This window comes from Manis javanica, chromosome 6, assembly GCF_040802235.1.
Source record: "Manis javanica isolate MJ-LG chromosome 6, MJ_LKY, whole genome shotgun sequence".
In the NCBI taxonomy this organism is placed as follows: Eukaryota; Metazoa; Chordata; class Mammalia; order Pholidota; family Manidae; genus Manis; species Manis javanica.
In genome coordinates, this window is record NC_133161.1 from 56,791,088 (window position 1) to 56,808,802 (window position 17,715).

At 37.6% G+C, this 17,715-nt stretch overlaps 1 protein-coding gene across 1 annotated transcript in view; it reads right to left on the reverse strand.

Annotated features, from left to right (window-relative positions):
• The window catches only part of AHR (aryl hydrocarbon receptor), a 49,650-nt gene that overhangs the window by 12,149 nt on the left and 19,786 nt on the right, over positions 1-17,715 (reverse strand). The window contains exon 3 of the mRNA XM_073238741.1: positions 2,127-2,230. Within this exon, the coding sequence (XP_073094842.1) occupies positions 2,127-2,230 (104 nt within the window). The remainder of the gene's footprint in view (positions 1-2,126; positions 2,231-17,715) is intronic.

The window sequence follows — 17,715 nt, forward strand, 5'->3', positions numbered from 1 at the left end:
TTTTGTAGAGTATCATGATTTTCCAAACAGTGAAATGAACTTAGTACTTCCCAATAAGCTCATTATGGCCACGGACACAAAGAATATCACCAAACCCTGTTAGACAAGTTAATTGTCAGAAGTAAAATTAAAGCCTTAAAAAAATATATATGCATACCAATTTTAAGTACATCCCAATGATTTTAAATACCATATGGAACAAGGTTATTATGTGTACTGAATTACTATCTTAGTAAATTAACAGAAAGAATTAATATGATAATTACATATTAATAACAGATTATCATTCCTTAGTCTTAGTCACAAAGATCTGACCTACCTATGTGAAACTCATGTGATTCATTTAGTATTTAATATGAGAACATTGAAATTGATGCTGTTATTTATAATTTCAACTGCTAATTAAAAAATAAAGCTGCAGATTTTAATAAGCACAGTATTAAATAGCACCAGATATAACATGTTTAAGTATATGAAAATAAAGATCTGAAATAAGTAACAGGTACTGAAAAGATACAGAAAGTTATTATTAGTTTCATTGTTAATCCTTCTAAAATATTAATAAACTTAAGTTCAGCCAGAAAGTAAATATTTTCAATGTTTTTTAATTAAAAAATTTTGTAACATTTTCTTTATGTGTCTTCTTTGTTAAGATCAAAGGAAAAGATATCTCACCAAAAGTTTCAAGCCAAATGGAATACTGTATCTCTGAAAATATCCTCTGTATCTTAAGGATAATTGGTTGGTAATCACATGTTGGAAATATAAAGTTAGATGCCATATGGAAACTTTATATAATGACATGCACCATTTTCACGTCTACTATGTTTTCAGTCTTCTGCTTTATAAGGGATAACAGGCGAGTGCAGTCCTATATACGAATCATACACTATGTGATGCTTTTTAATAGAGTGTTCTACAAACCGTATCCAATATAATTCATAATAGACACATTTATTTAAAATACTTAAATGATTCTAATTTTCAAATAATTAAAAAATGACACTAGTTTTGTATTAGTATTAGTCTTATTGTGTGTCTTTGACATATGTTTACAATCTGTCTAAATATTCCAAGAGAAAAATACAAATCACTGACCCATAACTTAAACCAGTTTATCAAAAATTAGGCATTCCATATTTGTCTATTTTCACTTTCCACTTTACCATATAACCCAAGATGTGTGTTTACCCATAGTAAGCAGCAAGTATTGGGATGTTTTCCTATGATCTGAATAAGGAGCCTTCTGTTTCAGCTAATGTGTGTACAACGATCCTCAGCCAGGGGCAAGAGGAGGACTCACGCTGGGACACATTTCATTTAATATAATGGAAGCACAAGTTCATTTTCAACGTTGGGATCTGAACACAGTTACAAAATTATAATCATAATGTTACAAATTGTTAGGTTACACTAAAGCATTTACTGAATGAATGAATGGTATTACTAAAACTAATGGCTACTTTCCCTCTAGTTCACCTGGTAGAATAAAAAATTAACACATAGTAACAGCACATATTATAGCACACATCTTCATTCTATCTTTCCTCAACAAAATACCTAAGAATGTTAACTGAGAATCAAGCATCATATCAGTTCCAAGAGAAAGAACTAGAGTTAAACAAAAAAAAGATTTGAAATATTTTTACAGATGAATATACCATAAATTCTCCAAGTTCTACAGCATATAGGGCTAGCAGTTGTTTAGAAAATCAATAGCTTTTTAATAAGTCACACACAGCCGTTAAAAGACAATATAGTTATGAGAATATATTAAAAAAAAGTAAAACTCAGGTTAAGAACAATTTTGACCTACTAATACAATTAATTATTTTAATACAGCTACATTCCCAAAAAAGAATATAAATCCAATGACTTAAATGGGAACCTTTAAAATAACCTAGGGGTACTTGCTATTTAAAGAAATACAATGGGAAAGACTCCTAATTAGCTACTTTATAGAATTCCATTTTTTCATGTACTAGCATTATACCATTGCAATTCAGATGAAAGTGGCAGGAAACATTGGACAGGTTCTAATTAAACTGGAAATAATTAAAAGACTTATAATTAATTTTTCATTTATAATTGTCTTTTCATAAGGATCTATATTTACTAAAATTTACCTGTAATAAGGATTCTCCTTCTTGTAAATTCAGACCTTCTCTGAATTTTGTTCTACAGTTATCCTGGACTCCATTTCTGTCAGCTGGAGAGCATTTTAATGCAACTATGAAGAAAAAAGAAAAACAATGATTCAGTAGGTAGTTTTTAAAATAACCAATTTCAAAGAACTATAATGAAAAATTTCTACACACCAAAGACAATTTGAATCATCAGTGTCATTTAGTATGATAATGACTAATAATCTTTTGCCAGTGGATGGTTTCCAAGTCAGCTGATAGATTCTTAAAAATAATTTTTGATGAACTATGATCTCTGGCATATAATGTAGGAGTTTCAAAGAATTACACAGCGTTTCTATAAACACTCCTCCCATTCCTATCCACTTATGTATGAGAATAAGGTTCCTCAGTGCAAAACTGGTAAAAATGACTTTAATATATACATCTAAATGCCAGGGGACAAGTGGTAGTGAGGAGAATCAGTCATGTGACTAAGATTTATTGTATTTTCATTAAGAATCCTCCCATCTAATGTGGTACATATGGTACATATACACAATGGAATATTACTCAGCTGTAAGAAAAAAACAGATCCTACCATTTGCAACAACATGGATGGAGCTAGAGGGTATTATGCTCAGTGAAATAAGCAAGGCGGAGAAAGACAAGTACCAAATGATTTCACTCATATGTGAATTGGAATATAAGAACAAAAGAAAACTGAAGGAACAAAACAGCAGCAGAAGCACAGAACCCAAGAATGGACTAACAGTTACCAAAGGGAAAGGGACTGGGGAGGACGGGTGGGAAGGGAGGGATAAGGGTGGGAAACAAGAAAGGGGGCGTTACGATTAACATGTATAGTGTTGGGGGACAGGGCACAGGGAGGGCTGTGCAACACAGAGAAGTAGTGATTTTACAGCATCATACTATGTTGATGGACAGTGACTGTGAACGGGTATGTGGGGGAGACTTGATGAAGAGGGGAGCCTAGTAAACATAATGTCCTTCATGTAATTGTAGATTAATGATACCAAAATAAAACTAATAAAAAAAAAAAAGAATCCTCCCATCTAGTTTTAGGGTAAAAAAACTGTTAATATAATTATCTGGTTCATGTTAAATTTATAAATCAACACAAGGAGAATTAACATCTCTATGATGTTGAATCATTCTATCCAGGAATATGTGCATTTTTCCATTTGTTCAAATCTGTCACTATTGTCCCAGGAGTCCTTTCGAGTTGTCCACAAAAAAGCTTTGCACACTAATTTTTATGTTTATTCCTAGATAGTTCATGTGTAAAAGTCTTTCTCCTTTATTATTATCTTCTAACTATTTGTGGGTTACATATATGAAGCAAAGTGGAATGGCAAGGTGCATTGCTTAATATTCGAGGTAGCATGCTGTAATGCCTTCTTTCCTCTGTCCCTTGTTGTGTGTGTGTGTGTGGTCTGGAAGGCAACACAGCTGAACAGAAATAGTAACAGCTACCATTTACTTCTTTAGAATTTTTCCAAGCCCTCTCAAATTTATCTCATTTAAAAGTGTGTGAATACTGGTATGTGACAGAACTGAGTTCAAATCTTATTTGTGCCATGTACTTAGTGTGTGAGCTCTTTGAGCCCGTCTCCTAATAAGTGAAACAAACTAATGACCACATCATAGCGTTGTTGTGAAGAATAAGAATATATGTGAAATGCCTGGCATACAGCAGCTCAATAGTATCTCAATAAACAGTAGTTTTAATTATTAGCCATATTTCCCAGAGCTTATGGACTGTTTTGTTATAAAGCATAACCTTCCAGATACAATTACAATGGCTCTTCATCTTTCTTTTTTGACCTGTGATTTTAAAATAAGAGAAATCATTAAATGAAACCTTCGATATTCATTTTGAGACATATTTCACTAGGCTTTCATGTGTGAAAGATAATCTGGCTTGGTGAAAAACTGGAGACTGTATTACTAATAAACAGACTTTCAGTGTGAGTAAAGCATCACATATAAACCATTTTTTTTTTTGTTTGAAGCATATTTTCTGATAAATCACCAGTGCATCTGTCACACTAAAATCTTATGCCAAGTTCTTGCCTTTGCACAATGTGAAATATATCTCTTTGGAAGAAGAGGCCAAAAGCTTGGCCTCTGAACATAACAATTTCAAAAGGCCAGAGAACAGATTTCCTCAGGCCAAAAAATAGTTAGAGGTAAATTAGTTGATCTAACAGTTAATCCAGACCAAAGGAAATGCTTACACTTTTCTCATTGACAAGAGAGAGAAAAGCCTTTTCTCAGTGTCTATGAGATAGGGTTGTTACCACTCACTTTCTAATAGCCAAATCTGCTTGAATGAATTAAAACCCCACAATATCAAGATTAATTACACTCTGCCACTTTTCCAAAAGCTCCAGCATTAAGCACAGTTTAGAAGTTATACAAAATATTAATTAGCTTTGGTATTAAAAACAAAACCAAGACCCTTATTATGAAAGAAGCAAAATAATCCTAAAAATGGATAGATATTAGCAGTGTCAAATATAAAATGTCTACATTATCTTACTAGGAATGTTTTAAAATTAATTTTTGATTAATGGAAATGATGTCAGTTCCAACTAGAGTTATTGGGTCATTGAGAAACTGAGTAAAGTATAAAATAAACCATTCATCTCAGAGTAATTTACAGTTTGTTTTTGGCCTTGTATTAGGGATATTCAACAATATAATTAGATGTTAGACAGACTCTGCCTTTATGCTGGGAATATAGGTTATGGAAATAAAGAACCAGAGAAGAATGTCAAAAATATTAGCACCAGTATGGGATGTAATTAACATAGGAACTTGAATGAGAGAAAAAAATCAAAAGAACAAATTCTTTCTAAACAACACTTGCAATTCTAAACATTGGAAAGATAATACCTAGCAGTATGTATAACTACTGCTTAAGTAGGAAAATGACAAGTGCATATCAGGGAACGATCACTGGAGGGTTCTCCCTAAAAGAAACACACAGCTATTTCTGTAGCTCTCATGTTTAAGGTTAATAATCAGCAAAGTTTGGAAGTAAATACTGTGCAAAGTTGGTCCAGGAAGGGTATATTCCCTTCCCATTCTCATCTAAAAAAATATTATGACTTTTAAGAAAACTTATGTCCTGGCCTTTTGACCCAAACTATGTAATTTTTGCTCCTCCATGAAGTTTGTCCTCTATTTCTTGACCTCATACCTACCTCTCCCTTCTTAAAATTACTAGAGGCTATTATTAATGCTACTCTCTTTCACATATACTTTCTTGCCTTGATTAGAGAGCAAGAGAGGGAAGATGACATAGGGTACTGTCACCGGTGCTACTTCCTACCATACTAATTTTCTTAGTAATAGTATGTGATACTTAGCACACACTGCATGCCACCTAGTTTTCATGTACTATATCTTCTATAATCTTCAAAACAGTTCTATGAGCCTGGCATTATTGTCCTTTCAATATATTAGAAAATGGAGGCTTAGCGAGGGTAAGAAACCTTCCCAAGGTCACAGAGCTATAAGTGATAGAGACTAGATATAAACCCAGGTCACCTGACACTAAGTGTGGGAGCTCTTAATAACCACCTGACAGACTTAGCCCCTATGTTAACCGCCTTTAACCTTTAGTTTCCCTACATTTAAATGAAGACAATGATACCTCTGGAGACAAATTCTTGAAGGGCTAAAGTAACACAAGAGTACCTGGGTAGTGCCTGGGATGTAAAACTGACAGTCAAGGACAGTGCAGTGATGATGGGCTATATGCTGATTTACACACCCTCAAGCCACCGTGGAAAGCTGACACTAAAAGCGCACACCAGGGATAACTGAGTGTTTTCTCATCTCTAAATAGAGAGCATCAATGAGTACCTAACAGGACTCCTGCAATGGCTATCCAACATAGTTGTGAAAGTGCTTCAAAATTGTAAATTGTTACAAAAATTATATGTATGATCAGATGCATAAGACATCTTAAACATTACATCACTGAAATTAAGTACATGACAGTTCATACAATCAAAATGTATTATCTGAAAATAAGTGATGGAGCTGATTCTGTCACTTGGGAAGTATTTGCTATACTGAACAGACATTTGTTAAAATTCTCATCTCCAGGAACACTACAACTTTCAAAGTCTAAGGATCTAACTTTGAGCTTTCAGTGGAATATTAAAATAATAAATAGTCAAAATATTTCAACTATGTCCTCATTGAGAGATCGGTGAAGCAATCATACAAGTAAGAATTTAATCTAGTTGATGATGGAATCTCGAGTGAAAATGTATCATAGATTATTAGATTGTCATATTACCAACTGATTGAAGTCTTATTCCCATATGCTTTTAACCACATCCATGTTTCCTAAAATGGCACTTTTCTTCCTCATACCTCTAAGCTCAGATTTCCATTTTTCCTCATAAGTTAAATATTTCCTCTTCAAACAAGAGAATGCTCTGAATGGTTCACAAGAGAAACTATATTTTGTTATATTGTTACCATAGTTTGCATTTAAACAGAAAGATGATATGATCAATGTCTTGCTAGGAAAAAAGTATTAGTCTTTTTAAACTCTAATTGTTGATATAAGTTCAATTAATTTTATTCTAATATTTGTCATCCCCTTTATTACTGTTGGTAGAAGTTTAAGTCCATTCCCATATTGATATAAGCATAAAATAGAGTGAAGCTAGCACTTACTATAAAATTCAACCAACTAAATAAACTTATATGAATTAGAAAGAGTGAAGTAATGTAGTATTTCTTAAATATAAAAAATGGGGGGGCGGAGCCAAGATGGCGGCGTGAGTAGAGCAGTGGAAATCTCCTCCCAAAAACACATAGAGCTATGAAAATATAACAAAGAAAAATCTTCCTAAAATAGAGACCACAGGACACAGGACAACATCCAGACCACATCCACACCTGCAAGAACCCAGCGCCTTGTGAAGGGGGTAAGATACAAGCCCCAGCCCGGCGGGACCCAAGCGCCCCTCCCCCCGGCTCCCGGCGGGTGGAGAGAAACCGGAGCGGTTTTTTTTTTTTTTTTTTTTTTTTTTTTGGCGAGCGCTTTTTGGAAGCCTTAGAGGGACGGGCCCCCGTTGCTGGGGAGGCAGGGTGGCGGGACCGGTGAGGAGGTGCCTGGGAACAGCGCTGGAGGACAAAGAATATCCCGCGTTTCTCCCTGCGAGACCTGGGGGCGGGTGCCTGAGACCGGTGCCTGAGGACGGAGGAGGTCGCGCGTTTTTCCCCTTTTTTTTTTTCTCTTTTTGGCGAGCGCTTTTTGGAAGCCTTGAAGAGACGGGGACCCCAGTGCTAGGGAGGCACGGTGGCGGGACTGGTGAGCGGGTGGCTGGGACCGGCGCCTGAGGACAAAGAATATCCCCCGTTTTTCCCTGCGGGACCGGTGGGCGGGTGCCTGAGACCGGCACTTGAGAACAAAGGAAATCGCTCGTTTTTCCCCTTTTTTTTTCTCTTTTCTGCGAGTGCTTTTTGGAAGCCTAAAAGGGACAGGGACCCCGGTGCTAGGGAGGCAGGGCGGCGGGACTGGTGAGCGGGTGCCTGGGACCGGCACCTGAGGACAAAGAATATCCCGCATTTTTCCCTGTGGGACCGGTGGGTGGGTGCCTGAGACCAGCACCTGAGGACGGAAGAAATCGCGCGTTTTTCCCCTTTTTTTCTCTCTTTTTGCCGAGTGCTTTTTGGAAGCCTTGAAGGGACAGGGACCCCGGTGCTAGGGAGGCAGGGCGGCGGGACTGGTGAGCGGGTGCGTGGGACCAGTGCCTGAGGACAAAGAATATTGAGCGTTCCTTCCCTGCGGGACCGGTGGGTGGGTGCTTTTTGGAAGCCTTGAAAGGACAGGGACCCTGGTGCTAGGGAGACAGGGCAGCAGGACCAGTGAGCGGGTGCCTGGGACCGGCACCTGAGGACAAAAAAAAAAAAAAAAAAAAAAAAAATCGCTTTTTTTTTCCCTTTTTTTCCTTTTTTTTTTCTCTTTCTTTCTGTTCCCTCTCTCATTGTTGCTGCTGTTGTTTTGGTTTGGAGAGTGCTTTTTGGAAATCTTAAAGGGGCAGGACAGGTCACTTAGACCAGAAGCAGGGAATCTGGGGATCTCTGGGCACTCTAACCCCCTGGGCAGCAGGGAGCACAGAGGCCCCTTACGGAGATAAATAGTCTCCTGGCTGCTCCCCCTCCAACGGGGCTCCACCATTTTGGAGGAACAGCCCCAGCCAGGCCAAGCCCACAGCAACAGCGGAGATAAACCCCAAAGCAACTGGGCAGGAAGCAGAAGCCCTGTCTGCGCGCAGCTGCCCAGCACAAGCCACTAGAGGTCGCTATTCTCCCAGGAAAAGGCTACAAACCAACAAGAAGGGAAGCTCTTCCAGCGGTCACTTGTACCAGCTCTGCAAACTATCTCTATCACCATGAAAAGGCAAAACTACAGGCAGACAAAGATCACAGAGACAACACCTGAGAAGGAGACAGACCTAACTAGTCTTCCTGAAAAAGAATTCAAAATAAAAATCATGAACATGCTGACAGAGATGCAGAGAAAAATGCAAGAGCAATGGGATGAGATGCAGAGAAAAATGCAAGAGCAGTGGGATGAGATGCAGAGAAAAATGCAAGAGCAGTGGGATGAAGTCCGGAAGGAGATCACAGATGTCAGGAAAGAGATCACAGAAGTGAAACAATCCCTGGAAGGATTTATAAGCAGAATGGATAAGATGCAAGAGGCCATTGAAGGAATAGAAGCCAGAGAACAGGAACGTATAGAAGCTGACATAGAGAGAGATAAAAGGATCTCCAGGAATGAAACAACACTAAGAGAAATATGTGACCAATACAAAAGGAAAAACATTCGTATTATAGGGATACCAGAAGAGGAAGAAAGAGGAAAAGGGATAGAAAGTGTCTTTGAAGAAATAATTGCTGAAAACTTCCCCAAACTGGGGGAGGAAATAATCGAACAGACCATGGAATTATACAGAACCCCCAACAGAAAGGATCCAAGGAGGACAACACCAAGACACATAATAATTAAAATGGCAAGGATCAAGGACAAGGAAAGAGTTTTAAAGGCAGCTAGAGAGAAAAAGGTCACCTATAAAGGAAAACCAATCAGGCTAACATCAGACTTCTCAACAGAAACCCTACAGGCCAGAAGAGAATGGCATGATATACTTAATGCAATGAAACAGAAGGGCCTTGAACCAAGGATACTGTATCCAGCACGACTATCATTTAAATATGATGGTGGGATCAAACAATTCCCAGACAAGCAAAAGCTGAGGGAATTTGCTTCCCACAAACCACCTCTACAGGGCATCCTACAGGGACTGTTCTAGATGGGAGCACCCCTAAAAAGAGCACAGAACAAAACACACAACATATGAAGAATGGAGGAGGAGGAATAAGAAGGGAGAGAAGAAAAGACTCTCCAGACAGTGTATATAACAGCTCAATAAGCGAGCTAAGTTAGGCAGTAAGATACTAAAGAAGCTAACCTTGAACCTTTGGTAACCACGAATCTAAAGCCTGCAATGGCAATAAGTACATATCTTTCAATAGTCACCCTAAATGTAAATGGACTTAATGCACCAATCAAAAGACATAGAGTAATAGAATGGATAAAAAAGCAAGACCCATCTATATGCTGCTTACAAGAAACTCACCTTAAATCCAAAGATAAGCATAGACTAAAAGTCAAGGGATGGAAAAACATATTTCAGGCAAACAACAGTGAGAAGAAAGCAGGGGTTGCAGTACTAATATCAGACAAAATAGACTTCAAAACAAAGAAAGTAACAAGAGATAAAGAAGGCCACTACATAATGATAAAGGGCTTAATCCAACAAGAGGATATAACCATTCTAAATATATATGCACCCAATACAGGAGCACCAGCATATGTGAAGCAAATACTAACAGAACTAAAGAGGGAAATAGACTGCAATGCATTCATTGTAGGAGACTTCAACACACCACTCACCCCAAAGGATAGATCCACCGGGCAGAAAATAATTAAAGACACACAGGCACTGAACAACACACTAGAACAGATGGACCTAATAGACATCTATAGAACTTTACATCCAAAAGCAACAGGATATACATTCTTCTCAAGTGCACATGGAACATTCTCCAGAATAGACCACATACTAGCTCACAAAAAGAGCCTCAGTAAATTCCACAATATTGAAATTCTACCAACCAATTTTTCAGACCACAAAGGTATGAAAGTAGAAATAAATTCTACAAAGAAAACAAAAAGGCTCACAAACACATGGAGGCTTAACAACATGCTACTAAATAATCAATGGATCAATGAACAAATCAAAATAGAGATCAAGGAATATATAGAAACAAATGACAACAACAACACTAAGCCCCAACTTCTGTGGGATGCAGCGAAAGCAGTCTTAAGAGGAAAGTATATAGCAATCCAGGCACACTTGAAGAAGGAAGAACAATCCCAAATGAATAGTCTAACATCACAATTATTAAAACTGGAAAAAGAAGAACAAATGAGGCCTAAAGTCAGCAGAAGGAGGGACATAATAAAGATCAGAGAAGAAATAAACAAAATTGAGAAGAATAAAACAATAGCAAAAATCAACGAAACCAAGAGCTGGTTCTTTGAGAAAATAAACAAAATAGATAAGCCTCTAGCCCAACTTATTAAGAGAAAAAGAGAGTCAACACAAATCAACATAATCAGAAATGAGAATGGAAAAATCACGACAGACTCCACAGAAATACAAAGAATTATTAAAGACTACTATGAAAACCTATATGCCAACAAGCTGGAAAACCTAGAAGAAATGGACAACTTCCTAGAAAAATACAACCTCCCAAGACTGACCAAGGAAGAAACACAAAAGTTAAACAAACCAATTACAAGCAAAGAAATTGAAACAGTAATCAAAAAACTACCCAAGAACAAAACCCCGGGGCCGGACGGATTTACCTCCGAATTTTATCAGACACACAGAGAAGACATAATACCCATTCTCCTTAAAGTGTTCCACAAAATAGAAGAAGAGGGAATACTCCCAAACTCATTCTATGAAGCCAACATCACCCTAATACCAAAACCAGGAAAAGACCCCACCAAAAAAGAAAATTACAGACCAATATCCCTGATGAATGTAGATGCAAAAATACTCAATAAAATATTAGCAAACAGAATTCAACAGTATATCAAAAGGATCATACACCATGACCAAGTGGGGTTCATCCCAGGGATGCAAGGATGGTACAACATTCGAAAATCCATCAACATCATCCACCACATCAACAAAAAGAAAGACAAAAACCACATGATCATCTCCATAGATGCTGAAAAAGCATTTGACAAAATTCAACATCCATTCATGATAAAAACTCTCAGCAAAATGGGAATAGAGGGCAAGTACCTCAACATAATAAAGGCCATATATGATAAACCCACAGCCAGCATTATACTGAACAGCGAGAAGCTGAAAGCATTTCCACTGAGATCGGGAACCAGACAGGGATGCCCACTCTCCCCACTGTTATTTAACATAGTACTGGAGGTCCTAGCCACGGCAATCAGACAAAACAAAGAAATACAAGGAATCCAGATTGGTAAAGAAGAAGTTAAACTGTCACTATTTGCAGATGATATGATACTGTACATAAAAAACCCTAAAGACTCCACTCCAAAACTACTAGAACTGATATCGGAATACAGCAAAGTTGCAGGATACAAAATCAACACACAGAAATCTGTAGCTTTCCTATACACTAACAACGAATCAATAGAAAGAGAAATCAGGAAAACAATTCCATTCACCATTGCATCAAAAAGAATAAAATACCTAGGAATAAACCTAACCAAGGAAGTGAAAGACTTATACTCTGAAAACTACAAGTCACTCTTAAGAGAAATTAAAGGGGACACTAATAAATGGAAACTCATCCCATGCTCATGGCTAGGAAGAATTAATATCGTCAAAATGGCCATCCTGCCGAAAGCAATATACAAATTTGATGCAATCCCTCTCAAATTACCAGCAACATTCTTCAATGAATTGGAACAAATAATTCAAAAATTCATATGGAAACACCAAAGACCCCGAATAGCCAAAGCAATCCTGAAAAAGAAGAATAAAGTAGGGGGGATCTCACTCCCCAACTTCAAGCTCTACTACAAAGCCATAGTAATCAAGACAATTTGGTACTGGCACAAGAACAGAGCCACAGACCAGTGGAACAGATTAGAGACCCCAGAAATTAACCCAAACATATATGGTCAATTAATATTTGATAAAGGAGCCATGGACATACAATGGCAAAATGACAGTCTCTTCAACAGATGGTGCTGGCAAAACTGGACAGCTACATGTAGGAGAATGAAACTGGACCATTGTCTAACCCCATATACAAAGGTAAACTCAAAATGGATCAAAGACCTGAATGTAAGTCATGAAACCATTAAACTCTTGGAAAAAAACATAGGCAAAAACCTCTTAGACATAAACATGAGTGATCTCTTCTTGAACATATCTCCCCGGGCAAGGAAAACAACAGCAAAAATGAGCAAGTGGGACTACATTAAGCTGAAAAGCTTCTGTACAGCGAAAGACACCATCAATAGAACAAAAAGGAACCCTACAGTATGGGAGAATATATTTGAAAATGACAGATCTGATAAAGGCTTGACATCCAGAATATATAAAGAGCTCACACGCCTCAACAAACAAAAAACAAATAACCCAATTAAAAAATGGGCAGAGGAACTGAACAGACAGTTCTCCAAAAAAGAAATACAGATGGCCAAGAGACACATGAAAAGATGCTCCACATCGCTAATTATCAGAGAAATGCAAATTAAAACTACAATGAGGTATCACCTCACACCAGTAAGGATAGCTGCCATCCAAAAGACAAACAACAACAAATGTTGGCGAGGCTGTGGAGAAAGGGGAACCCTCCTACACTGCTGGTGGGAATGTAAATTAGTTCAACCATTGTGGAAAGCAGTATGGAGGTGCATCAAAATGCTCAAAACAGACCTACCATTTGACCCAGGAATTCCACTCCTAGGAATTTACCCTAAGAACGCAGCAATCAAGTTTGAGAAAGACAGATGCACTCCTATGTTTATCGCAGCACTATTTACAATAGCCAAGAATTGGAAGCAACCTAAATGTCCATCTGTAGATGAATGGATAAAGAAGATGTGGTACATATACACAATGGAATACTACTCAGCCATAAGAAGTGGAAAAATCCAACCATTTGCAGCAACATGGATGGAGCTGGAGAGTATTATGCTCAGTGAAATAAGCCAAGCGGAGAAAGAGAAATACCAAATGATTTCACTCATCTGAGGAGTATAGGAACAAAGGAAAAACTGAAGGAACAAAACAGCAGCAGAATTACAGAACCCAAAAATGGACTAACAGGTACCAAAGGGAAAGGAACTGGGGAGGATGGGTGGGCAGGGAGGGATAAGGGGGGGGAAGAAGAAGGGGGGTATTAAGATTAGCATGCATGGGGGGGAGGGAGAAAGGGGAGGGTGGGCTGCACAACACAGAGAGGACAAGTAGTGACTCTACCACATTTTGCTAAGCTGATGGACAGTAACCGTAATGTGGTTGTTAGGGGGGACCTGATATAGGGGAGAGCACAGTAAACATAGTATTCTTCAGGTAAGTGTAGATTAAAAATTTAAAAAAAAAAAAAGAAAGAAAGAAAGAAAAGGGGGATTACTCCTTAACAGGATAAAACTATTGGTAAATCAAAGATCAACGCATGCTTTAAATATCCTTAATGTTGATCACTTAAAGGGTGTCAGATGATCAGCTATGGAGGTACTCTTTTCTGATAATATTCCTTTCTCTTAATTAAAAAAAAAAAAAAAAAAAAAAAAAAAAAGCAGTTACTGTGTGCTGACCTCCAATGAGTTCTGCACAGTGGTATAGAGGGCATGTCAAAGTGTGGGCAAAGGGTCTGTTTGTTTCTACGCAGAAGATCAAGGCCTAGCTTGGATACCCAGAAAATGAACTAAGATACGATATGAGGAGGAGCTTCCGGCATCAGCACTCTCTGGAGGACTCGTGCCGGGGGATGATCATCAAAAAGCCTCCACAGGGATCCGGACGATGCTGCGGTTGTGGCTGCATCCAGCCCACCGTCTCCTGGACTTGCCATAAGAAGGAGGAGGGAGATGTCTAGGCTGGCATGTGCATACAGTGAGACAACGAATTTGACTGGATCTGTACTGTTGGAACTCAACCAGGAGTTGGGAGGGGTGCAAGTTGTAGCACCCCAAAATCTCATGACTATAGACTATCTATGGTTAAAAGAACATATGGGATGTGAACAGATCCCAGAAATGGGCTGCTTTAATTTGTCTGATGGTTCAAGTACAGTTGGAAAATATCCATCATATCATAGATAAATTTTCACAAATGCCTAGGGTGCCTAAATGGTTTTCTTGGCTTCACTGGAGATGGCTGGTAATTATAGATTTGCTTTGTTTATGTCACCGTATTCCTATTATGTTAATATGTGTGTGCAAATTAGTTAGTAGTTTAAAACCTATACATACTTAAGGTACTATACAAGAAGATATGTCAAAGAAATAATCAATCCTCCCAAGTTTCCTTCATATGCTACATCTATAGCTTTTCTTCTTCCTTCCTAATTACAAACCTTAAATAGAATTCGTGCCTCATATCGAATTTACCGAGTATCATAATTCCTCCAGGTGGTAAAGATACCTCGAGACAAGTGCTGGGCATAGAAGCCACAGGGCATAAATCTGCAAAGAAGTAAAAAGCTAACCTTTGCAAACAATATGGCTTCTCTCTCACTTACCAACTTTACATTTCCCTGTATGGCCCCGGAAGATGACTGGTTAGCCAGAGACGGGTAAGATTCCTCAAGGGAGGAACAACCTAAGACAGGCACAGTCGCAGGGGGGCCATCAGGTGAGAATTTGGGGATCAACAGAGGTGAGGCTCAGAACCTCGCCCCCCCTGCTTTGAGAGAAATCTTCTGCATCCGGGGATGTCTTGCTGCCCTTGTCTAGCCTGGATTAATACTTAGTCCATAGGCACACACCTGATCATCTGATCATCTACATTTGCCTTCTTACAGCACTAAACTATGTTTTCTACCTTTATCTTGCATCTACCTACCACTTCAGCATTTTATTAAAAATAAAAATAATAATAATAATAGGAGAAATGTGGGATCAACATATAAATCAAGTACAAAAATCAAATGAATATTCATATTTGACCTGATGGTTTATAGGTCATATTGCATGATCAAAACCGAAAGTTTCTGTGATGAATGCCCTTGTACTGTTCACCATGTAAGAATTTATTCACTCTGTAAGAATTCGTTCACCATGTAAGAACTTGTTCGTTATGCTTCAGAAGATTGGAGACTGACGAGAATTAGGCTTGAGATGGATTAATGATTGTACATTGAGCATTGACCCCCCTATACTGAATTTTATTGTTGTTAACAACCATTTGATCAATAAATATGAGAGATGCCCTCTCAAAAAAAAAAAAAAAGAATGCAATGTCCTAGAAAAAGAAAATCTTCATTGTCTGCTGCTTTGAAGCTGAATAGCCTCTATTCAGCGAGAGATGCCCTCTGGTCCAATTCTGGGCATTACCAAAGTCTAGGCTGGCCCTGGGTAGATTGTACAGTGTGGGATTAGAGAACCCAGAAAAACATCACTCAGAAGGGCCTAGCCACAGCTTTGATAACAAAGATGTCACTTTTTTCCCTAAATGTAGATGCCTGGCTGTGTATTAAACCTGCCAGTATGAAGTCTAGAAGGATAAACATTAAGATTTTATCAGTGGCACTTCTGAGGAGTGCGACTGGCATGGGAGAATAGCAAGACTTGTTCATTAACTGCTTTAGAATTTGTTTCTTTTTTGAATTTTTAATAAAGTTTGATCAGAAAAAAAAAAAAATGGGTATCTCCAATTTAGTCTGGTATGGATCAGTATTTACAAATAATTTCCAAATAACATCTTAAGTGTACCTAAAGCAAGTTTCTTCTACATATTTTGGGGTACAAGATAGATACCACTTCAAAAATATTTTTGATAGTGAAATATTCTTTTTGTAAAAGAAGAAAACTGAAATTAAAGAAAACTATGGCATATTCTAAGTTTCCAGGAGACAAAGATTATGTCTACACAGTTCAGTTTTTTCTGATATTGACTGATTATTTTTTCTAATTACAAATTTCTCATCACCAAGGCAGAATAAAAGTAAACTCAACTTTCTATCTTTATGAATGAAGGTAGGTTGTATAACTGGTGATTACTATCTTTTTAGCAAATCTAAAAAGCATCATTTTAAAGCTAAAAAAGTCCTTAAAAGTCAGACTTATTCCTACTCTCAATTAAGTGGAAAATGACTTCCAAAGATATGACTAAAACATTTTTCCAATTTTACATTTAGTTATATGCAATTCTACTGTACCCATATATTACTTCTCTTAATTAATGGGACAAAGAGCAGTTAATTTACCTTTTCATAGGGAAATGATTTACACTTAGCTTCCATATAGATCAGGGTGGGATTCAATTGCATTCTAAGAATTTAATCAGAGCAGTTATTCTCAAACTTTCATGATCAGAAAATCGCCTGGAGGGCTATATAAAAACACTGTTGGACACCACCCTCTAGGATTTCTGATTCAGTAGTTCTAGGACGGGGCCCCACAGTTCACACTGCTAACAAGTTTCCAAGTGATGCTGAAGACCAGGTGCCCCATTTTGAGAACTAGTGACTTAGAAAATCAGGATTTAGAAAATAACTCAGAATGTTCTGGATCTTATTCACTCATATTTTCTAAAATTATCATTCTTCTGCTTAAAGAGTACACTTAATACTATGAATATTTCAGGAAATAACTCTCATGCCAATTTTATAAAGATGAAAACAGAAGCACCTAATTTAAGAGTGAAACACAGAGCAATAATGAAAAATTATTTATGTGTACAAATAAATATATATATAATATATTTAGCTTAGCATGGGAGAGGACGATTGTGTCATGAAGCACACTATCCACATTTTACATCCTCACCAAAGCAATGCATGCCACTTTTTCCTGGACAGAATGTCTAGATTTGAGTGTGTACCACTTCTAAAAAGAAAACTGTATGGATAAATAAATCATTAGATATTATACCAAACAATAAAAAAAGTTTATTAGCAAATTCCCATCTGTAAGTTAAAATACAAAATTAATTAAACACAGGAGTTCTGAGATGATTTTAATACCAGACTCTTTTAAAGGCCTCTATGCATACACAAGATGAAGACTGTGGAAGAGTGAGGTTAATGATCTTGTCTAGGCCACAATAGTAGTTAACTGAACTAGCTTCCATGTCTCCTGCCTGCCAGTGAGTGCTTTCATTACATGACACAACCTCCCTTCACCATGCAGAGCTAAACAGAGAGAATGCTGTCTCCTTAACAGAGACTAAATACTGGAAACTAGACACTATCAAGAATCCAGATGACAATAGAATATTCTGCAAAAATGACCATA